The sequence below is a fragment of the Dermochelys coriacea genome, chromosome 2, assembly GCF_009764565.3.
Source record: "Dermochelys coriacea isolate rDerCor1 chromosome 2, rDerCor1.pri.v4, whole genome shotgun sequence".
Taxonomy (NCBI): domain Eukaryota; kingdom Metazoa; phylum Chordata; order Testudines; family Dermochelyidae; genus Dermochelys; species Dermochelys coriacea.
Window position 1 is genome coordinate 84973499 of NC_050069.1, and position 25487 is coordinate 84998985.

Consider the following 25487-nt stretch of genomic DNA (forward strand, 5'->3'; position numbering starts at 1 on the left):
TATTTCCAATAAGCAGCAATTCCAGGAGTAGCTGATACTGAGCTGAATGCAGAATAGATGCGTAAGTGAAGCAGATGAGCATGCAATATGGTATCGTTCTAACCTGCCCCTTTCAGTATCAGCCCAAAGGCTGATATATTACATGACTGCATGTAATAAAACTTGTTTGTTTTAACTATCCTAAGGAAGCTTGAAACTAAACCCTCAGAAAACATCTGGTTGAAAACTTTACCATTTTCATATTAAATGCTTCCTGAAATCTATTTGTATAACTGCTCCATGCAGACTTGCCTCAAGATTTGGAATAAATAGTTCCTAACTCATTTTGTTATCCTTGCACTGGCTTTGATCTCTCCTGTTGATAACATAACATTAGTAATGGTATTTTTCCAAGTTCAACAGTTAGCTGATATTCCAGACACAATTTTTGAAGACACCATAGTATACTTTTAGATTTCACCTTCATATTGTATCACTTTTCAGGTGTTTCAAATACCCCTTTAATGTTTTAAAACTTCTTTACTTAATAAATTTGTCTTTCTCCTTTCAATAAACATAATGCAGCATTTTGCTAATGCTTTAGGACACAATAGCTCCCTTTTTCTATGTAACAGCTTTGTGGAAGATGCTAACAGGAGATTTACATACCTCTGTGAATAGCATTTATTGCTGGGACTGGTATTTAGAGTATTACGCCAAAACCCTGGGTGGCTTAAAAAAAAGAATTCATCAGAGGAGTGATAGATTCCCGCCCCCACCACCATAGATATTTGGAATCTAGAGATTCCGTCTCCTAACAGACTGTTAGTTCCAAGGTAAGAAACTTTTATCTTAAATTTGAATTATATTTATACTCCTATTTATATATCAATGTCCAGTCTCAATGGCTACAAAGCACTTTACCTAATATAAATCTGTCACAATGAAATACAGCAACCAACTTGTACACATCACTGTACATGTTAGTGTGTGAAGGAGAAATTTTAGCCAGAGACCCTGGCAAAACCTGTTGTGTCCTTTGCTCTTTACACATTATACCTACTGTGAAGGAACCCTCTGGGCACAGTGGGGTTCAAATAACCATGTTTACTAAACATATATAACATTCAGAGACTAGCAACACATATATGTTACTCCTCTGGCAGGGTTCTGGTGGCTTCTGAAACATAGAAGACAGATTTCAGAGTAGCAGCCGTGTTAGTCTGTATTCGCAAAAGAAAAGGAGTACTTGTGGCACCTTAGAGACTAACAAATTTATTAGAGCATAAGCTTCGTGAGCTACAGCTCACTTCATCCATTAAATACATCCGATGAAGTGAGCTGTAGCTCACGAAAGCTTATGCTCTAATAAATTTGTTAGTCTCTAAGGTGCCACCAGTACTCCTTTTCTTTTTACAGAAGACAGAGAGGGCCACTAGAGGGCTCACAACCTATTTGAAAAGTTACTACTCAATTCTTATACACAAAAAACCCATTAAGGCTCCAACCCTACAAAAACATCCACATGTTCTTAACCTTAAGCACGTGAGTATGCCCCTTGACATCCCATTGGATTTAGCTTCAATTCAAGTCACATGCTTAAGTTTACACTTATATATGTAAGTTTTTGCAGGATTAGGATCTATTTCTTAAAAGAACCTTGGGATCTTTGATGTCATTATATAGCACTTAATTTATTGATCCTGAAAGACTAGGTTGACACTGCCTAGTTAAGAGTATAGGTATTCCAAACTCGATGTTTAGACCATTAGGCTATCTCAAGTAGGAGTCTGAAGATGCCTGGTATGAAGCAACTCTTCTATATTATGAACAAATTATGTTCATACAATATAATGAAAGAAACTTACAAAGACTCCATACTGCAGGAAATTCCTATATTCAACATCTGTATTTGTCCTGAGTCAAGGCAAAAATTGAAATAATCTTAATGGATTTAGATTATTAAATCTAATGGATCAATAATGGGGATAAACTGTGGTGCACAATGGGAGTTGTTATCTGGCTGGGGAGCAGGGCCCATAATGCAGAATAAGGGCACAAGGAACTCAGAACTACAACTCCCAAGAAGCACTATGGTAGCTCAGGCTTACAGAGATTAATGCCTACCAAACCCGAAGTGAAACATTTCATTTGAACTTTCTGAACATAAAATTCCCCCCAAATCAATCTCTCTTGTGGAAAACTTCAATTTAGCTGAACCCATTTTCCAACAGGAAAATGTTTCATTTGAAATTTTTTGACCAGCCCTAATTATAACATATTTATTTTGATAAATATAGCATTCATGGGATTTCAGACTAAGAAAACAGCCCAACCCTGCAACCCTTTACTCATACAAATAGTCCCAATGGGCCTAGAGGCATGAATAAGTGTTACAGAATCATTCAATAATTAAGAGTAGCAGAAATGTGGGCTGAATTTTAGGATGTTACAGGAATTTTCTTGTAGCAGATGTAGTGCATTCAATGCAATGTAAAAACTGAACAGGGTAGTATAATTGTATGGTAAAAAATGATATCTTGTGGATGAATATATTGTCCAAAGTCAAGAGCACAGTATTACAAAAAAAACACTGAAAACTGTTGGCAATACATAGAAGATTTGTCAGCCCAAATTTGGAAAAGTTTTAAATGTCCAAAATAGGTCAGGGCAGATAGAACCTGAAGAATTAAAAAAGTAAAGTTAAGTTGTTCCTAATATGAAACTTGCTGATAAAATTTGTGTAAAGTTTGTTAAAGTTAAAACTCAAGAGTGCTGCTTTGAGATTAGTAGGACTGCACATTAATAACAGGACTTTCTCAAGTGTGAAATGATGAGTCCTTTGTAGTCTCCTCAATCCAAAAGTTAGTTCTTTAAATCAGTGGTTCTCAACCAGGGGTCAACCAGGGGACCACAGGGCCCCACGGCAGAAGTCTGATGCACCCATGGAGCTGAACCGGGAATGGAGTCTTTCAGGAGCCCCAAGCCCAGAACTCCCCCAGGGGCTAAAGTCCCGAACTGGCACCCCCCATGGGGCTGAAGCCAGAGCCACAGGGCTGAAGCCCAGAGCCCTGACACCCAGTAGGGCTGAACCGGGACCAGAGCCATGGGGCTGAAACCCGGAGCCCTGGCACCTCCATGGTCTAAAGCGCAGGACCCAATGCCCCCACGGGGCTGAAGCCCTGAGTTCCCCCCCAACCCCAGCACCCCGCAGGGCTGAAACCCTGAGCTGCCCCCAGCCCTGGACCCCATGGGGCAAAAGCCCCAAGGGCCTCGTATGCCAGTGGCCTGAAGTCCAGAGCCCCGAGTCCCCCACGCTGTGGCTGAAGCCCCAAGGACTCCTCCCTCTGTGGGGCTCTGTGGGGGGTCCTCCAAAAGAAAAAGGGATCTCTGCTTTAGATTAACTCTGATAAAATATTTGATTTTTTCCAAATGATCTAATATTGACCCTTGTCCTCATCCATGCAATATTTCTTTATTTCCTGTTTCATCTTAACTGGCATCCTATACTTTGCTATATTACTGATTTTTTTTTCTTTTCCCAGTCAGCTGAATTTCTCTTTAGAGATCCCTTGGCTGCTTAGACCATCAATTTGTCATTATATATTGTAAATAATAAAAGCCAAAGGCCCAGGTTTTATTTTCCTCATAGAAAATGAAAAACATGCAACTAATTCCCATTTAGACCACATAATGGGTTTGTAAAACATAAACAAACATTTCTCAGTAAAATCAGTGTAATTTCTAAGGAGATGTAACATCCAGGCTACTATAATGTATGATGTTGACTCTTTGAAGGAAGGCATGCACAAGGAATGCTGCACCAAGCAAGGGTCTCAGCACCATACAAGTCCTGTTATAGATATCCTTGTGGGGCCATAACTCTGAATGCCTAAGAGGAGTGCTTGGCACCAGCCCTAAATAGGGCATTTGCCAAGAAGTTCTATTGTGAATAAGCAACTGTTGGACCCAATGTCCCCAAAGTGTAGGCTCAGAAGAAGGAGGCACTGCAGCTCTTTACTGACCCTGCAATGTGGGAGGGATTCCTTCCTCACAACTTGCCATGGTTTCCCCACACAAAGCTTGTAACTACTGACCATTTTTGACTGAATGAGATATGTTTCTCTGTAGATAGACTCCATTGGCTTTTGACTAGCCAGCACTAGACTCACCATATGAACAATGATAGTGAACAAAGATGAGGGGATAATATAGTAATTTTTAAAATGAAAAATGTAAAAGGAAAGAAAAATCTTCCCTGATTAGGATTCTGTTTGGAGGTCGGCCCAATAATGTACAATTCAACATCTCACTAAAGAGTCCAGACTCTCTGCCTATGTGAGCACAGCTTCTACAGACATTGAAGGAAGAGATACAGTGAGTGCCAAATCCTGACACCAGCACTTGATCCAAGTAAACAGGGTGGCTGTGGGCTCTTACCCAGCACTCTCACAAGAGGCAGGGGTACAGGATATGTGTAGTAGCGAATCCTGTGGCATTTGGTTCATTCCCTCAAGTTCTCTGTGATAAGCCAGGCGCCACGCCACCAAGAATACAGAAGTCCTGGACCTTTGGAAAGGCAGTTTCCTGACTGATAGCAAAATACCAGATGATCAACAATTCACCAGGGATGCTACTGTCAGTGAGTCAACATTAATGTATACCAAGGCCAAAATTTTCAGACTAGACCAGCGGATTCACGGAGTTTTAATAATTTGGCTGTCCAACTTAAAACCCTTGCTTTTCAGAGTAGTTGAACACCCGCAGTTCCCACAGACTTTGATAGCAGTCACAGGTGCTCAATACTTCTGAAACTCAGGCTAATGGTCTCAAGTGGGCATCCAAAAATAGAAAAGGAAGTACTTGTGAAATAAAATATTATTTTATATTAAATAATAAAAAATAAGAAAAAAATACTATTATTTGAGCATAAGCTTTCATGAGTTACAGCTCACTTCATCAAATAGAGGCACCTAAAATCCTCTAGAAACTTTTGGCCCAGATGGCTAAGGTTTGCAATGTAGATCTGGAGGCAGATTCCAATACAAGTATGTGTTTAAAAACAAAACAAACAAACAAAAACCCACCTCCCTAAATAGCGTGGATATGTTTGATCTTGACCTTCATTCACGGCATTTAGTTGTTATGGCCTCTGAAATAAAACATATTCAGGACATTTTAAAATGTGATTACAATACATGAACTTTTTACATTTTGTGTACTTTAATGGATTCCCACTTCTCTCCTCCACTTTGACTTCAGTGGGGAATAGCACTTTGCACATCACCAATGTGGAATATAGATTGACAGTACACACATCATATAGATGCTATTAATTAACTTAAATATTTGATTTCAATATTTAGCAACATATCTACGTAAGATTCTGCAAATTTTCACACGTTAATTTGCATAGTAATTAAAAATCATGCAAGTATAATATAGAGACGTAACAATGTACAAAATGATTAAGATTGGTCTGATAGGCCATATAAACATTCTCATATGTACACCTGTATTGGATCAGGAGTTCTTTTGGTTCTGAATCTTATTTGCCTTTTTTTTGTTGTCTTACTGGACATTTTTCTAGCATATGAAAATGAAGTTATTTTAAAATAATTAAAGGTAGAAATCATTTTTAGCTAAAGTAATTTTAATAAATTCACTAAGATACCCTCTACCACAAACTGTAGATTTTTTATGACTTAAAAAGGAAATAATTTAAGAAGCCACTGGTCAAAAATACTAGGGTCACTAGATAAGGGGAAATAGCAAATCCATGTTATGTCCAACACTCCTCCTAGTGTTTGTTTTTGCTTGTAAGTATGGGCAAGTCTTAAATCTGAAACAGAGGGAAATCCTATAGCCTAATCACAAAATGTCTCATTAATAGGATTAAGTACCTTGTCATCAGATAAGTAGAACATGGCAAAATCCCTGACACACATGAAAATTAGATCAGAACACAATCTGATTCCTTCTTGATGCTGGGAACAATTTTACAAAGGAGATATTTCAGTATTAGTGGTAAATATATGCTATTTTCTAGATTCATTTGGTTAACTAGTTTGTACTTCTTTGCAAAGTTATTGTTCATCTGCTATTGATGGAAATATAAAAGTGAATCCATGCTATAAATATACCTTAATTTTTATATAAACTTGTAACTGATACCATTACTCTTGCTTTAGAAAGGGTGTATTGTCTAAAGAAAGGAGAGTAAGTATTGTCTTTCATTTGATGAAATGAGAACTTGTAACTACAAAATAAACCCCTTTATGCTATGGCTGTGTATGAAGGGGAATTAAAGTAAATGACATTCGTATTCCTTAACTTACTGTACAGAAATATGTTTCAGTTCATTGTTGTATTTTTGATTCACATAATTAATTCATTTCCCAATTTCTTACCAAATCTAGTCTTTACTTTTAACACATTTAGCATTATTTTGAATGACAGAGGCAAATACAATTAGAATACAAAAGAACCACCTTTTTGGAGATGAAGAAGGAAATAATATTGTAGATTTTCTTTCCTAATATGGCATGTGTATATAGTAGAGATACGTTTATATTCCTGAACTAGTACCTAAAATGAGTAAAAATGATACATTGTGGTGTCAGTATTTAAGATTTTTTGTGACTTGGAAGAAAGTAAGAGTGAGCTGAAAAAAATTTACAATACTCTATAATAAACTAATATAAAAAACAAGGGACCTGATTCTGATTTCAGTTACACCACTTTACACTTGACACAATGGATTTACACTACTGCAAATGCAATGAGAATCCAACCTGCTGTAGAAAGAAAGATCCTTACTAATGTGTTTTAATTAATCATAACATTCAGATGTGTATTATATAAAAGAGAAAAAATATTCAAGACTTTGGACTTTTATTACATTTTTAACATTTTTAATAAGTTTAGAAATAGTGTTAGAATTTTCATAGACATTGCTGCTGCTTTTATTTAGGCATAATTCTGAGTACTCATTTGGTCTAGTATTGGTGCTGTACAAGATCTACAGCTATTTGTATTGAGTGAAAAAGGGCCAGTCTTTGAGATGTCCCAGAAAGGAGCTTCAGAATGTTCATTCAGGTAATTTCATGGAGCACAAGGAGCAAAAAAGACATATTTCACAGAAAGAAGGATGCCTGAATTGGGCTCATTGACTTCAACTGCAAAATTCTCAGATTCCATGGGAGCAGGATCAGCCTCTTGTATTATAGTACTATTTAAATTCTTATTTGATGATAAATGAGATCTGGAGTGGGAATCTTAGGAAGCACACTTACTAATATGAGTAGCCCCCCTGAAGCCAATGGAACTGTAGTGTATAAGCACTACACTTGATAGTAAGCGTTTGCATGATGGGTCTTTAATGTTTTACATTTAACTTCTACTAATTATTCTATTCCTTACGCAGAGAGAACATGAAGTCGTGCTGGCTATTTCTGATATACCTATTATGGCTGAGGGGCCATCAGTGTTCACCTATAAAGGAGGAGGAAATCAATCCATGGGAACACCTGAAAAGTACGTATGCTTTTACTGTTAAGTATGGATTGAAAACTCCGGGACCCATTTCTGCAGTCAGATCTGCATGGGAAGACCTTTGCTCCCACACGGAGTCCCACTGAAGTCTAAAGGGTTCATTCTGCACAAAAGTCTGCCCATGCAGATCCAATTGCAAGTGTGGGGCCTTAAGATGTGTGACATTGGTGGTTTCTAGTGATGCTGAAGTAAAGCACCCACAAAGCCTATTCAGTATAAATTCCTATTTTAAGGGGGGTCCATAAAAATTGAAACTAGTTATACAAGGAATCACTGAAGGGAGCTCATTTTTCCTTTTTATTTCTTATTTTCCAGGTATAACTTTTTTTAAAATAGTGTCCTTCTTAAATTACTGGAGTAAAATCTGAAAACTAAATAGAATTCAACAGGGTTGGATTGTTTTATTGTATTTGTTTAAACAAAATTTTTCAAGTTTTCCAGAACAATACGCTGGATGCCTTTGCTGTTAAAAGTTATTAAAATGGTAAAAATACCTTGTTTTAAAAGCATCTATAGCATTTTGAAAGTGTTTTTATTTTGCCGTTTACTATGAAAAGGACCAATTATGAACATATAAACCAGACTGGGGCAAAGAAGCATACATATATCAGACAAAAAGTGAGGGGGCGGGAAGATATGAAAAGAGAAAAGAATGATGTATGAAAGTGCATTTTATAATTTCATATGCAACATATACTTCACTTGTTTTCTGTAGTTCCCATTGATGTTGATGGGATTTCTGTACAGGGAACAAATGCATATTATGTCTCAAGCATGATAGCATGATTTTTGTTTTCAAAACATGGGCCAAACTGAGTTGCCATTGAAGTCAATGGTCATTTTGCCATTGATGTTCAGCAGGAGCATGACAAAGTCCTATATTCTTATGGGGATTGAATTAAGATTCTTCTAAACTATATGTTTAAAAAAAAAAGTTAAGAGAAGTAGCTAGAATTAAAAATAAATACGTCAGCTAAGTAGAAACAGGTGGCTGAGGATTAACCTGAACTAGATCAAATTAAGCTACAATAGGAGCATATATCTGATCAACAGAAGGCTTTGGGCCAAATCCTTAGCTGGTGTAAGTCATCTTAGCTCCACTGACTTCAGCTTGCACCAGCTAAGGATATAGACTTTTGTCTGCTTAGAAACGTGGAGCTGTTTAATTATCCCTTGCTATCAGAGTGCGTTACAGCAATTAGGCCCCATTTTAAAATTTGGTTAGTTTTAAAATTTGGTCTGTTTTTTTAGTTTTATCTGAAGTTGGTGAGAAATATGTAGATGAAGAGGTAAAGAAAGCTCTGGTAGGCATTAAGCAGATGAAAGTTATGATGGAAAGAAATGAAGATAAACATGTACATCTGATGAAAACCTTGAAGAAGAGCAGTGGAGAAAAGCAGGTAACTGTAAATGGTAATTAAAATCTGAGGAATTATATTTGATCATTTTTATATTGATACTTGTCCCAATCAGAGACATTATGGAGTAGGTCTTCACTTTGTGATATAGCCCTGTAGCAAAGCGAGTCTCCTCGGTGAGGTGCCTCCTGCTGGTCTTCTGGGAATTAGCTCTTTCCCAGCATATGGAGCACCCTCAGCAGGCCAGTGTTTTTCCTGCGGCTGGCCCCATGTCCCTCCCGGATCCCGGTGCCTCTTTACCTCAGGGTTCTTCCCCCAGCAGTACCCCCTTACTCTGGGTTTCCCCACCCAGGGGAACCCCCAACCCTCTAAACCCACCTTGCCTCAGTGGTTACTGCCAGTCATCATCTAGCCCCTGCTCACTGGGGCAGACTGCAGTGTAATGGCCACTTATCATTGGCCAGGGGTTAGGACCTGCTGCCTTTGCCTATCTCCGGGCTGCTCCTCTGAAGCCCCAGTACCTTTTGCCCTTAAACAAGGCCTGCAGCCTGGGGTTTTACCAGGCTGGAGCTCCCCTGCTCCGTTTGCCCTTTCCCAGCACTGTTCCATTTCAGGTACCTTGCTCCCAGACAGCTAGCCCTTCCCACTCCAGGGCTAGAGTGAGACTCCTCCAGCTCCTGGCCCCCAGCCCTCTCCTCAGCTGACTGAGCTAACCACAGCTGTGGCTGCTTCCCCAATCAGCCTAGCTTGGCTGCTTTTAACCCCTGTTCTCCAGGAGTGGAGCAGTCTCCCCAATACCAGCCCATAGTAAGAGGGGCACACTTTTATGCTCCCTATTGAGCAGTCCAGAAAAATCTGCGATTCAGGAAGTCAATCTCCCTCCTGGTTTCTCCATGCTTCCGGGAAGGATGTAAACTGTATGCCTGGTGCAGTGTATGCCTCCCGACATGGCAACACAGCTATGCCACTGAGCTCCTTCAGGAGATGGAGTCAAGGCTCTGCTCATTTCTGCCCCCTTCCACCACTTCCCACCCACTTGCATGGGGGGATTGGGTCATAGCAGCTCTGCATAGCCTACTACTCCCAGAGCCCTAGAAGCAGCAGTATGGCACAGTGCAAAGGGTGCCTTACGTCCCCTTACTCCCTGGTACTGGAACACAAGATGAGCATACTCTGGCCCTATACAATTACATTTCAATATTATTTAGAATACTAACTCTCATATTTGCCTATTTCTTTGTGAAGAAGACTAGGTGTTCCCATATGTATGTTTGCAAAATAGGATCCAATTGTAATGGGGCCCTCTGGGTGCTAGAAAAATATAAATAGTAAATGATAATATTGCGCACATATCTGTTGGACAATTGTAACATCTTTCAAGTTTTGTTGTATTATTCATTATTGGCATAAGCTATCTGTGAACTTTCCCTTTCACTCATAATATGGGATTTGTCATCCGCGTCACATAATACTACATTTTGCTCACTAATTTGGGGACTGAAACATTTTAAAAAGTAGACCAACAAATGACATAACAAGTATTCTTGTTCATGTACCAATACCCTGATTTATGTGCATTCATAAGAAGAACAATTATTCCAAAAAATCTGTGCAAATAAAAACCATTCACATGAATGGCTGTGAACGGTAAATGAAATATGGCACAACACTCCTGAGCCAAAGCTGGCACTGGGTTTGCAGTATTTGATCAGCTTTAGTTATGGCCCTAATTGGTCTACGAACACCGTCTGCCAACAGTGACTGGCTTGCTCAGATACTCAAGATGAGAAAGTCCAAACCATTATATAGTTTAGAATTTCTTAGTTCAAACCTGACAATTCAAAGCCCTGTTCCCAAACTGGATGAGCATCGTTTGCACTCAAAGTCCAGAAGCATTACTTCATTCAAGTCACATTCAAGAGTAATGAAAATATATAAGGATTAATAGAGTTTTCATGAAACAAAACATTTCATGAAGTTAGAAAAACGTCAGCAACAACAAAAAAGGTTAAATAGGCAAGTTATACAAGGCATAATTACACTGAAGTGGACTCCCTCCATAGCTTTATAAACCCACAGATAAGGAACTCTGAACTGGAAGTGGGGTGTCATGAATTTACAATCTAAAAGGATGTAGTCTCTAAAGGAAGCCATTGCTTTACAATGTTATCTCCTCTCAGAGCTGATTGTGCATATCCAGGCTGTCCCTCAAGTAGCTGTGGGAAATGAGACTCCTGCAGTAAATGCAGCCATTAGACTCTGCTGGTGGAACTGAAAGATACTATTGCAGAGAGAATGATCTGACTGTGTAACTGTGTGCTGTGCTGCATAAAGTATTTGACGTACTGTTTATTCTGATGATCATGATTTTATTTACAAAGCAATCCTTCCCTACCAACCAAGGCTACATTAAAATATAGCACAAATGAGGACACATAAAACAAATAATATAAATACAAGAGCTGTTAACCCCCCTTCTTCCCCCAGAATGTTCTTACAGTGTATACAAGTTCTTTTTCAAGGACTTTGTCCCCACTGTAATGAGCCAACTGTCTCCTGCTGCCAGAATCCAGAAAGGAACAAGCCTGGCTAATAAATAAATTAAAGGGAGCATGTGTAGTTCTGAAGGACCTGGAGTTTTGTTTGGAAATATTGAGAAGTGCACTGCACTGGCAGAGAGAGGCCACCCACCTCTAACCCCTGTCTGGTGCTGAGAGCTTTCCCTTCTGTTTCAGTGTCAGCTTCATTTTGAAGTGCTTATCCTAATCAGGGCTTGGCTTTGTGCTCTAACACATGTAGAATGAAACATAAATTAGAACAAACCCTATAAAAAGTACCATGCATCTGTGCAGTGCAGAAAGAGCTCCTAACATCTGGCAAATGGTAGGAGAAGAAATGCTGTCACTCCAGGCTTTTAATCAATAAAAGCCAATAGAGGGGAAATTCAATACTTCTCCATATTTCTTTATTAAAGGAGTTTACAGACAGCAGGAGCTTAGGTCACTGAAATATTTGGGCTAAAGGAATGCAGTATTAACAAATGAAACAAAAGGGAATATTAGCTAAATGGGAAAGTGCTCTGGACTACTATATGGGAAAATAAAGATTTGAGATTATAGGCATGAGGGGCTGAAGCAGGACCTCTCCATAGCCTTGGCCTCAGCTTACCCTCTGAGATAGAAATGGATCTCAGAGATCTACCGGGTTTCTTGGGCTATGTCCGCTAAGGGAAAGACATCAGGGAAACTATGTAAGGGGAACTTTACAGAGTTTTCAGCCTCCTCCACATGCAATTCAGGCAGAGGGGCTATCTGGCCCTTTGTTAGAGACAAAGGATAAACCACAAATAACTACAGAGAACTTAATTACTGGTGGGCTGGGATGAGTGTTTCACTAATGTAAAAACTGGAATTAATTAAATTTAGTGAACAAATTGTGAAACTTTTTCTCAATTAGGAGGCTCTCCAGCTTATGGACGAAGTGAAAGAACAATTAGAGGAAGAAGAAAGACAATGTCAGGTGTCTCTGAGAAATCTCTGGGATGAATGTAAAACTTGTTTAGAAAGTAATTGCATGAGATTTTATACAACCTGCCAGCACAGTTTGTCAACATTTACAAGTAAGGTAAGAAGAAAGTCAGCCTCCGGCAAGCAATCTTCCTTTAGTTGCTGTTTAACCTAACCCTTTTAAGTGAGCATATCTTGTTTTCTCAAATGGGAAGATATGCCATTAGTATTGGATTATCAAAAACAATTTGATATTGGGATCTGGAACCGTGGATTTGGGCGGAACAGATCTCATTTGGCTTCAGATCACTGTACGTTGAGCCTGTTCTGTGACACTGGTGTAACTCTGAAGTGACTCCACTGAAATCAATGGAGTAATTTGCTTCAGTGGAGTTACTCCAGATTTATAATGATGCAACCCACAGTACAATTTGAGTTAAGATGTTCAGTAATTATTGGTACTATTTGTGAAAAATGCCACAGTTTTTGTTTTTTTTCTGAGAAACAATACATCTTAAACTGTGGTTATGATCAGTAAAGTGACCATTTAAAAAAATTGCCTCTTCCTACACAACAGCTGACCTTCATGTGTTTATTTCATGTTCTACTTTTGAAGCAAAGATACATTTTTACTATTCTTAACTCCTATTAGCACTTCAGAGCCAACACAGTTCTGAGAGAAAGGATAGATTCTTTCTTGGCATGTTCATCATCAACAGAATTGTGATCTAAATTCTAATTGCAAAATCTTTATCTCAAAGCATACATTTAAATTACATCTTAACTTCACCGGAATACACCTCAATTGAGCCAGAGTTATTAATGATAATGCATGTCAAGGTTCCTTCCCGACTCTGAACTCTAGGGTACAGATGTGGGGACCTGCATGAAAGACCTCCCTAAGCTTATTCTTACCAGCTTAGGTTAAAAAATTCCCCAAGGTACAAACTTTGCCTTGTCCTTGAACCCTGTGCTGCCATCACAAAGCGTGTTAAACAAAGAACAGGGAAAGAGCCCACTTGGAGACGTCTTCCCTCCCCCCCCCAAATATCCCCCCAAGCCCTATACCCTCTTTCCTGGGTAAGGCTTGATAAAAATCCTCACCAATTTGTACAGGTGAACACAGACCCAAACCCTTGGATCTTAAGAACAATGAAAAATCAATCAGGTTCTTAAAAGAAGAATTTTAACTAAAGAAAAGGTAAGAGAATCACTTCTGTAAAATCAGGATGGTAAATACCTTACAGAGCAATCAGATTCAAAACATAAAGAATCCCTCTAGGCAAAACCTTAAGTTACAAAAAGACACACAAACAGGAATATACATTCCATTCAGCACATCTTATTTTATCAGCCATTAAACAAAAGGAAATCTAACGCATTTCTAGCTAGATTACTTATTAACTAACAGTTATAAGGCTGCATTCCTGATCTGTTCCTGGCAAAAGCATCACACAGACAGACAGACCCTTTGTTCTCTTCCCCCCCTCCAGCTTTGAAAGTATCTTGTCTCCTCTTTGGTCATTTGGTCAGGTACAGCGAGGTTATCCTAGCTTCTTAACCCTGGCCAGGAGGAGTTTTATAGCACTGTATACAGAAGGTGGTTACCCCTTCCCTTTATTTTTATCACAATGCACAACTCAGAAGAACACAGTTTCCTTTCAACTCTGAGGGCAAGTTTGCTATTTATTTTTTACTGGTTAAAAGAGCACAATTGCTCTGAAAGGCACTGAGAGACAATAAACTTAAAACCCCATCATGCCATTTTTACCAAAGTAATTTTTTTAGTCATATACTTTAAATACACACATGCTGTAGCATCATGCTGTCTTTGGCATTATTTTGGTAATCTCCACAGTGAACTCTATGGGTTCTATGAAGCCCTCACATTGGTAGTTGTAATGACAAACTTATATTTAAACTTATAAATTTAAAAACAAGGAAGAAGTGTATTTGAGACCAAATTCCGAAGACTTTACTTGGTTCTTTCTTGGACCAATCATCCACTGATTTCAAAGGTTGTAGGCCTGAGTGAAGAACTTGAGGGTTTGGGCCTTGGTGAGAGAATTGTTGATGTCTGAATAGCAGAGGAAGAACATTGCCTTCTGTTCAACATGTATTTACTACATTACTATAATGCAGCTCACAAAGGTGTTTCCCAGATGAGACCAAAGTATTTGTCAGGTGATGCCAAAATTTAATTTTGCGGCCGTGTCGCAACTATTAACAAGAACCTAATGGCTCAGTAGATTAGAGGCCAACTGTTCAAAGACTGGACATCCTCTTTAGTGGGGATTTAGTGTAAATATTAACCCCTGTAGACTAATTTCTCAATAGTCTTTAGAATATAGGCTATAATTGGAAAATGGACCAGATATCAGGATGCATCCCCTTCAATCTCTATGAGCATCTGAAGAAATTCTTTATAGCTGTGCCCCTGAGAGGATGAAGGTCTGATAACTTGTCTGACAGACAACTATATTTTTGCATATACAGGTTTGAAGATTTTTCAGGAAAATGTCCTCCTTTGACTTTTACTTTTCTATGAGGATCAGGAAAGCACCTTCATTAAAATGAAAACCTGAGAAGGAGAGTGCCCAGTTAGTACAAATGGAAGATTTATTTAGCCAGCTGTTATCGGATGTAGAGCACAATATTGATAAAGCTTTGCTTTTGTCAAACAGAATACAAAAGAATTTGATCAATCTTTTCAAATATATTTCAGTCTGATCTGGACTTAACTGAGCCCTACTATATGCCATGCTTTCCCTGAGGAGCCTATGAGAACAGGTTTTCAGAAAGACTGGGTGTATGCCAGGCTCCTTCAGATATTTTTGACTCAGCAAGACTCTGTTTGAAGGTGTAAGCGAGGTGATTACTGAAGCATTTGATGAATACACAGACAGTACAAGAGATTTGCCAGAAGAAGCCAAAGGCAAGTGTGAGAAGAAGTTAAAACAGACCTTGGTACCAATAACATCAAACTTTCACAAGTGTTAGCAATAGTTATTAAAATGGTTAGCAATTCAGTTTGAGGCTATAATAGCATAACACATGTTGTGTGAAGGTCTGAAAGCCCTCTTGGATAGGGTGACCAGATGTCCTGTTTTTAAAGGGACAGTCCTGTATTTAAGCCCTCCTACAAGTGTCCCAACTTTTTCTTAAAAATGGGCAAATTGTCCCATATTTTCTGTATCCCCCTCTCATCAGTACTGGTGGGTCCTGCTGCTGGCCGGATCCCTGCTCACCAGCCGTCCGCCCACCAGTGATGAGTGGGGGTGTCCAGTGGCCAACAATGGGGGTGGGTGTGCAAGGCTGGTGGCAGGGCAAAGCTGCAGTGCACAGCCCTTGCTGTGTGCTGGCTCTCAGCCAGCAGGGCCCCCCACCGTCCTGTTTCCGGACGGCACTGGCTGCGAGTTGCGGTGGCTGGTGAGTAGGGGCAGGTGCCAGGCAACAGCTGGTTACATGTCGCCTCTGCTGCCCACCCATCAGCCCTTTGTGTGCTCCCCCTCTTGCTGTCCTCTCCCTGCTTTGCCCCCTTCACCTCCCCCGCCCCTCCACCCCCACTGCTCCTCCATTTTCTCCGATGGGGCACATCCCGCTCCCAGTACTATGCGGAGAACCAACCCCTGCTTGGAGCGCTCAACTCACCAACAACCTGGCCGGCAGGCTCCTTCTTTCCCCCATTGCCTCTGGCTGGGCCAGGAATCTGGGAAGCCAAGACCTTCCATCCCAGGACACTGGCCATATGGAGCCAAGTCCTGCATGTGCCAAAGCCCTGCACAGTGCTAGCATGGGACAGCCTCTTCACCCCCTCAGCTAAGCTCCAGAGTGGCAAGGGGGGAAGGGGTTTGGGGAAGGGAAGCGATTTCCAGCCTGTTTTGCGCCCTGGACCCTGCAGGCTCCACAGCAGGCCCGCATGCAGGGGCTTAGCACCCTCTTCACCGCCCCCAACCCCCTGTCATAGGTGCTGCCCCCCAGGGAGTGCAGGGCTGCTTCGTCCCCTAGGCACCCTCGCCCACTGAGCCACCTCTCTGGTGGGGTTCGCTGAAGCCCCTGCTGTCAGTTTCCCTGGGCCCTGATGCACAATGCATCCTTAGGGCTTACCCCCTACCTGCCCGCACTGTAGCCAGGGGACAGGATGTGGCTAGGTTACGTCAGTGGCCAGCAGCAGCCTGGAGGTGTTAGCTGCCTTTTGACACTGTGCGGGCAGGAAAGGACAAGCTGCTTCCAACCACAGGGGAGTGGGGAAAAGGGGGGAAGAGTTGAGCTCTGGAAAGACATAGGCCAAGTCATCCCTTCCCCCGTTTCCCTGTCGTTGGAAGGAGCTCCCGTCCCTTCCCTCCCGCAAAGTGCCAAAAGGCTGCTGCTGGCCACATTCTGGTGTGAACCCTGGCAGAAATTGGCGCGGGGGGGGGGGTATGTGACTCTGTGTGCCCCCCCACTTGTTGCCTTGGGAAGATGTGGTGCCAGGTACCAGGAGAGGAGGGTCTGTCCCAGGGGCCCAGCCAGGCGTGGAGGGCAGAGAGCACCAGGCAGGGAGAGTCAGGTAGGTCGGTCACCCCCTCTTTGTATGAGAGAGGTGTATGGGCGTGTGTGTGTGTCACCTCTCCCTGTGTGAACCCTAAAGAACCCTAAAGCCTTAAAGATAAGAGAGCAATAAAAAGAATCCAGCTACGCTGTATTTTTTTTAACAGGGCTCAGTCAACTTGATGTTAAATTGGATGTTTGTACTGCATAGTCTGATTGATTGCGTTGACTCACTTGAATATTAGTAATTTTACCAGGTGTCCCGTATTCAGAATAGGGAAATATGGTCACCCTACTCTTGGATAAGCAGATATGGGTCAAACATAACTTTACTGGCCAAATTAAAAATTTGGAATAAAAAATAAAGAGACAGAATTCCAAATCTCCAGGTCCATAGAATGCTAGTTTAGGGCTTATGCTACTGTCTCCACAGAGCCTGATTCCTATAATAATTCTCAGAGCATTTGCAGGACTTCCTGGATTCAGTGCAGATATGGATTTTCATGTGGCTGATTGACAAATCTGATCTCAACATTAGTCAGCGAAACCTGTGCTGATGTGTTTCCATTGCTCGTAAAAGGTTTAAGACATGGTCACCAGCCCTCACAAAATGTCAGGAAACAGATGTGTGAGTCAGCTGTGAGATCTGCTTGTAGCTGTAATAGGCATCTAATGTGCCAACAAGACACAAAGATATGAATTGCTCCAGCAAATGGGAAGAATTCCATTTAGGACAGCTAAGTTGTTTTTGAGGGGATGACAACAGTTTTCAAGGGTGGAGAGTGGAGGAGAGCATCATAAGACAGGCTGTTGACACCACCCGCACTCCATTTATAACCATGCAGAGGAGATAGTCAAACTTTCAGCAGCAGGTTTCAAAGTAGCAGCCGTGTTAGTCTGTATCTGCAAAAGAACAGGAGTACTTGTGGCACCTTAGAGACTAACAAATTTATTAGAGCATAAGCTTTTGTGGGCTACAGCTCACTTCATCGATGCATAGAATGGAACATATAGTAAGAAGATAGATAGATATATATACACACATATAGAGAAGGTGGAAGTTGCCATACAAACTGCAAGAAGCTAATTAGTTAAAATGAGCTATTTCAGTAGGAAAAAAAAACTTTTGTAGTGATAATCAAGATGGCCCATTTAGACAGTAGACAAGGTGTGAGGATACTTAACTTAGGGAAATAGATTCAATATGTGTAATAAGTCTGGGAATGGCTGAGTCATTACACATATGAATCTATTTCCTTAAGTTAAGTATCCTCACGCCTTCCTGTCTACTGTCTAACTGGGCCATCTTGATTATCACTACAAAGTTTTTTTTCTCCTGCTGATAATAGCTCATCTTAACTAATTAGCCTCTTACAGTTTGTATGGCAACTTCCACCTTCTCTGTATGTATATATGTATATATATATATATCTTACTATATCCATTCTGTGCATCCGATGAAGTGGGCTGTAGCCCACAAAAGCTAACGCTCTAATAAATTTGTAGTCTCTAAGGTTGCCACAAGTACTTCTGTTCTTTCAGCAGCAGTAATTCTTTGCAAAAACAAAAGTGCAACTTTGGGTTGCAAAGTTGATCGGAATCGGGTATAGCAACCAGTGAGAGAAAGGCAAGAGCTCTGCCCTCAGTAATTTTCTGTAGCTTTGTGCACTATAAAACAAACACAAAAAGGTGTGGTTTGGGGAGCGCTTTTAGTTACTTGCTTTCTCACTGAGTTAGCTGACATAATGTGGAGCATATGTATCCAACAGCCACATGTTGAGCCAGGCAATTATACAATTGGCCAGAAGCACTTGTTTATAAGACTTGATTTGTCTCACTCTGAAGCATCAAAGGTATAGGCCACCCCTGGAGACATAATACCAGAAAAGATGATCCAATGATACACTCTGGTAGAGCAAAACTCACGTTTCTAAATAATTGGAATGGACAACTTTTAGCTTTGGCCTCTAGCATATTGGTTTTTAAAATTACTCACCAAGAGTTTAGAACTTTTAGGACAAGATCTGAAATCGTGTCATGGTTCTTTAAAATATCTTAAATAATTAAAAATATATTATGTACATTTTTTATGTATACCTTTTTTATTAAAAGACCTCCATTTTAACAGAATCAAAGCCACTAAGTAGCCTAATAAATGACATCTGATGATGTATTGGTTGGCAGACTGAAGGGACTAACTGAAAAAGTAAGTACATTTGCGTGTTTCAGTTTTTTAAAGAGACAATGTAGGTGAAGTAATATCCTTTATTCAGAGCAAACACATATGGAAGATATTAGTTTTTTAAAGGAAATTTCAAATGAAAGTACATAACTCAGAAAAGTATCAGTGCATGATACTTTTACATGATTCTTTTACAGCCCATGAATATGAATAGGTATGAACTCCCTGACAGCTTTTTTCCTTAAATAGACAAGAAAGGGGAAAATATTCCAGATATACTTCTACAAGGAAAACTAAGCTCTCTAAAAAGAAAAAGGAGCTTTAATTTTAATTGACACCATCTTGAGTCCAAAAGATGAAAGAATTTCAAGAGTACATATAAAAATATTCTTTATTTTTTAATAATGTTAAGGGAGAAACAATCATTATTTAAACTAAATATATGCTAGTACTTGTCTAAAAAGAAAATCCCTTATTTTAAAAAAATGCTAGATTACTCTATAGCAGTGGTTCTCAATCTTTCCATATCATGACCGCATATTATCACAATAATCAGTTTTGTGAGCCCACTCTCATCTAGCAGTAAATAAAGGGACAGTGGTTGCAACCCCTCTTGACCAGTTAATTATATCCTTGGAAGTCGCAACCTGCAGATTGAGAGCCATGTTCTACAGTAATAGTTCAAAACACTATAGGTAGTGTTTTGGACTCTTCATGCAGAATAATTTGGTATATTTTTATAAGGGATCATATGATAGTGACACATACTGTTTCAAGGGGAGCACGCTTTGGTTACTATTGTTCTGGTCTTATGTTCACTCATTTTGAATTCAGGCCTGGAAGTTTTATTTAAAAAAAAATGGAGTAGGAAACAGCAATAAGAAGATATCAACAGGCCCCTAACTTCAGTGGGCTCACTTTATACTGTATATTCACTCTAGATTCTGACAAAAGTGGCATGTTTTCAAAGATCGTACCAGGACACAAGAGAGCTCTGTGTAAAGAGCTCCGTCAGAATTCATCAGGATGCCCACAGTTTCATGAGAGATGCCAGAAATGTCAGGATAACCTGATGAGAGGTAAATAGTTATTTTCTAGTTTGTTTCTATAATACCTTGTCCATGATAAAGCAGTGACCTTTCTTTTTTTTTCTTTTCTTTTTTTTTTTTTTGCAGATATTGGTGGCTATAATTTTCTACTGTCCTATTTACATATTTTTGGAATTAAGTTTCAGCTTCTGCAGATTTACTATTACTGTGAATTCAAAAGCAACAGAGTTGACTCAAATGATTTCATTTACCCTTCCCCAATGTCTCCACATAGTGTCAGTATAACTCAATGGTTAACACTCTTGCCTCATTTCCAAAGTGATGTTCCACAACAAGATAAATTTATTAGAGCATAAGCTTTCGTGAGCTACAGCTCACTTCATCGGATGCATTCATCGGATGCATGAAGTGAGCTGTAGCTCACGAAAGCTTATGCTCTAATAAATTTGTTAGTCTCTAAGGTGCCACAGTACTCCTTTTCTTTTTGCGAATACAGACTAACACGGCTGCTACTCTGAAACACAACAAGATAGTATGTATTTTATTGGTAAAGATGCCAGCCTCCAGAGAAAACAAGGGGCCAGATTGTGATTGGCCCTGCCTGGGTGCAAAATTGCAGAGGGGGTACAAAGTGACTCTAACCCGCCCCATGCTCCATGTACCAGATGTAATTTTACTTGAGATTCATTTCACCAAAGGGAAAGTGAGGGCTGAATGAGCCATGACTACAACTTGTTTTCTTCACCAGCCAGCAAAGCTGAGCTGGTGAGTGAAAATGAGGAGAGCACATTGTACCAAGTAAAAAGGTGACAGAGCTCTGGCACACTCTCCAAGAGACTTTAGAGGAATTCTGGTGAATCAGCCAGAAACGCTATGCAGACTCCTGCTGCTGGGTGGTAAGTCTGTAGGCACCCCACCCCATCTTCTCCCAAACTAGTGATGCCTTAAAAACCACAGTGATGCATTATAAGCGCCCCCTCTGTAATTAATAATACAGCAATCCAAAATACTGAATGAGAAACAAGAAATACAAATGTGACTGATCAGTTTGAGAGACTTCACTGGGAGTTTTAATGATGCTAGGATTGGGCCAATTTTATTTACTAGCACAGAAGTTAAAATGATAGTCACAAAGAGTTCTCTGAAGGAGTATTTAATGGAACATTGTGGGCCAAATTCTAATTTCATGTGCAATGAGCATAGCTATTTACAGAACCTAAAAAACTACCATTATGCTTACATCTACAAGTTCAGTAACAGATTAGTCTAGTTACATATTAATGTTTATTGCTCCTCTGAAATAAAATTAGGCCTTAAAATTCAACAGTAATAAAAGCTAACAGCATGTATTATAGGCTCACTGGCAATGAACAGATAAAGAGCTACAGGCAATTAAAGGAAATGATAGGCAATTTATACACTAACATAAATCTCTATATGTAGTAATGGTAAGGTTTTTATTTAGCATACCACAGTGTCCACTTACCATAAAGGATAAGTGACTCTAGGTGTCATGTATCTAACCCAAACTCATTGAAATACTTCAGCAAAAATTACCTTGGATTTTTTTTTTAAACCCACACTAGAAATAAAACCTATATATGTACTTTTATACACATACATAAGTGTAAAAAATGAATGCCTTCCAATAAAGTTTGATGTCTGTTTGTTTTTTAACCAGACTGTCCAAATGTTCCTGAACTACACATAAAGCTTGATGAAGCCTTTAAGCTGGTTAATGTCTCGGATGAACAGTATGAGCAGATCCTCCAGGTGATTCAGCGTCACACAGAAGACACTTCCTACTTGTTGGGCAAAATGAAAGAAAGGTTCGGGTGGGTGTCAGAACTATCCAACATGACCATCGGACCAGAAAACATTTTCAATATAGTAAAGGTAAAGAAAGGCTAGTTATTAAAAGGGAAGTAACTATTGCACAGTGATGTCTGTGCTCTATATTTCACTCACACTTAGCTTCAGGACAAGTTGGGAGGATAGTGTGTGTTTTGTGTGTTATTTTTGGTCTTTAAAACATCAAGCTCTTACTAAGGTTGATTTAAGTATACTTGATAATCCCTTTATGATCTGGAACTCCAGAGATTAGAAACTATTCTACTCTAAATCCTTTTAGTATGATGGATAACTGACAGGGCCAACCTATATCACTGCCTGACAAGGGTAAATTGGCACTAACAGGTTTGGTTGCCCCCAGATTACCTTTCCAGAAGAAGAGAGGCTCTGCCAAGGGGTAACACAGAACACATACATCTTTATTAGATCAGTAGAACAAAATTAGAGCTCCAAGTATCGAAAATGTAAAGAATTTTATTACAACATAGGTTGTATGGCACTCAAAAATAATCCAGTAAATGCCTTATAAATAACCAGAGATCTTTCACACAGTGATAAAACAAGAATAAATAATGCTAATTTGTACTGGAATAGGGACAAATCCTTCTCTCTTTTTGCAAAGCACCACTGTCAGCTTGCTGTTATCTCAACATTGATTCTATGTAGAATCATTGGCTATGCCATTACCACTGCACAGAGAGCACATACTCTTTCCTCCATAGCATCTCTCAGGACTAGGCTCTTATTTTTCCCAGCATTATATGGTTTCATCATGTAAAAAAAATGTGACTGTATTCCAGTTTCTGAGGGCTTTAGCCCTGAGATAACCCCTCACACTGGTAGACTCAATATAGTACAGTTGCCTTTTGTTTAAGAAAAATGGAAAAACCGGAACACAGAGGACAAACAATACTTTTGAATACTTACAATTTTTTCAGCCTGACTTCAAATTGTCTGCTTTGGGAAATACAGAGGCAAAACTCGAGTGTGATTCTGTAAACATGCCAGCACGAGTAACTAATCACATGACTCATCCATTGAAATTAATAAGATGACTCCTGTACACCTATATGTTTGCAATTTGAGGCCCTCATTGTCTTGAGTCTAAGAAATAAGAGGACAATACTTAGCATGAATAAAGCACTGTACAAACACTAATGTGCACATCTCCATCATGGTGGTGCAGTGCATTACTGCCACACCTGCTCCCCCCCCCGCTAAAATGTATATTGACATGAACCTAAAAAGCTACCGCTCACTTCAGAAGAAAGCCACTAGATGAAAACACCCATGTTTTAAAAGGCCCTCACTTTTCATTTTTCATTCTACAAGTGAGAGAATGCAAAACAGGTATTAACAATTGATGAATGTACTGGGTTACAGTAACTAAACTAGGTTGTTCTATTTCAGGTGTCACCAAGTATCCAAGGAGCAGATTCTTCCAGTCTGAATGAAACAATGGTAGATGTGAATATTCTGACTTCACCTACTTTCACAATTAAGGTTCCTCATGATTTAGTTATAGGGAGCTCTGAGTTCATTGAATATGTAGCTGGGAAAGCTTTGCAACTTTACAAGCAGACTTTTTAAGGACGGTATGTTGTTTCTCTTTGTATAGTGAACTTAAAACTTAGTAGCATCCATCTATTCTTTTCTGCATTGCAACGGATTTAAACTGGAATAGGATTAGGTCCATGATACAGTCTATGCCTGTCTCTCCATTTGATAGATGGAAGATAAAAGTGGTATGAAAAATAAAACCAAATGCTCAGTGTTTTGGTCTGTAAAATTCAGACCTGTCATGCTAATATCCATAGACCATACTTATTTATATAGTAGATCCTCAAGCTCTAAGTAATATCTAACACAAGATAATACTGAGGCAAGTGTTCTGTCCAAAGATAATTGTGTCACAACTACAGAACAGCATGCCAGGGCTCTGGCATTAGATACCATGCCTTCATGTCCATTAATCAAAGATAAAAGACTATTAATTATTCTGATCATAGTTTAGGTCATCTTGCTGTGCTTGACACATGTTAAACATAGAGAAGGACAAATTCAGAACAGATATAGTGACTTGTAAAAGCTCATTATAATATTGTGCCATACAATCTTGGGATAAATACTGTTCTCTAACTAATGGGCATATTTTAGATTCACATGCAAAGGGGAAGCTTCACATGTTTCCTCCCACCATCTGTGTGGAAGGGAGCTTGGCCATTCTCCCTCCTCTGGGTCTCACAGAGGCTACACTGCAGGTTTAGGGATCTCCAAGAGGGAAGGGCAGGCTGGAAAGATGCATAACGTTCTCTAACCTCGAGGAGAACATCCAGAAAAGATACCTATTACTTCTTCCATGGAGCCCAACCATCCTCTGCACCCATGGATGTTCCTGCACGGTTCCAGTGAAGTCACACTGAGAGAGGGACCTGCTCAAGGCCAGATCCTCTGTGAAGGCACAGGCTTCTATGCAAATCAACCTGGCATCCCATGGATCCACTAAGAAAGCATTAGCCTGGGGCAGGTTCTGTGACCTTTGGCTAGGAATGAGGTGGGAGCGGAGGGCAAATCCTATCCTTGACAAGGCAATGTGAGGGGAAACCTTTGTGAGGGGATTCTCTCAGAGATTGCCAGTGTTGCCAACTCATAATTTTAATCCCCAGTGCAATATTGGATGTTTTTCTTAAAGCCCCAGCTCTTGGAGTTTATGATTATTTGAGAATCCCAGCTTGTTTTTAAAAAAATATGTTTCAGATCTGCAGAGAAAAAGTTAGAAAACAGGGCCTGAGCTCATTAGAAAGGCTCAAAAGCCAGCAGGAAAATAAAAAGAACACAGCATTTAGTATACTTTAAAAATTACATGATGTTAAATGCAATCTCATGATTTTCTGGGGCCCGACTCATGATTTTTGAACACTTGGGATTGGCAATACTGGATTTCTTCCCCAGAGTCCCTTCCTTCAGAAGAGGATGAACTGGGTCTTTGAATTTACGCATAAACATAATAAAAACAAGACTACCATCCACGTAGGTTTGGCTATGTTGGTGCACCTAAATGCACATTACATCAGAAATTGACCTAGAAGTGAGCCTTTTGACAGGAAAATAAGACAATTCATTTCACCATGATTGTTTCTTCATAGCTATTATCCCTATTAGATCTAGCTATTAGCAATATTCACTCTTTTTTCACCTCACCCAAACCTAAATTTGGGAACACTAAAGCCTAGAAGTCTAATAATAATAATCTTAACTCCCAGAAGGAAGGTCTGAGTTCTTGTTCCATTACCGGATCCTCCTGTGCAATGAACATTTGTGGTCATTCTTATACCTGAGGGAAATGAGTGAAAAGATGGTATAAACTGCTACCAAATCATAATGGTAGCATTTTACATCTACTTTGCACAGGTGAACATGACTACAACAGGCCTTTTAATAGCATGAGAGAAATAACGAGTGGGGAATCCCAGAGGAT

The 25487-nt window shown here is 39.8% G+C and overlaps 1 protein-coding gene across 1 annotated transcript; it reads left to right on the forward strand.

The window, feature by feature from the left end:
- The first annotated feature begins 730 nt into the window (after window positions 1–730).
- On the forward strand, window positions 731–23643 carry CLUL1 (clusterin like 1). The gene is given in 12 exon segments (XM_043508024.1): window positions 731–815; window positions 7406–7515; window positions 8785–8933; window positions 12348–12515; window positions 14894–15059; window positions 15062–15118; window positions 15121–15158; window positions 15160–15233; window positions 15235–15332; window positions 20051–20188; window positions 21840–22054; window positions 23420–23643. Coding segments are annotated over 11 exon segments (1386 nt in total). The 5' UTR covers window positions 731–815; window positions 7406–7412; the 3' UTR covers window positions 23600–23643.
- The last annotated feature ends 1844 nt before the right edge of the window (window positions 23644–25487 follow it).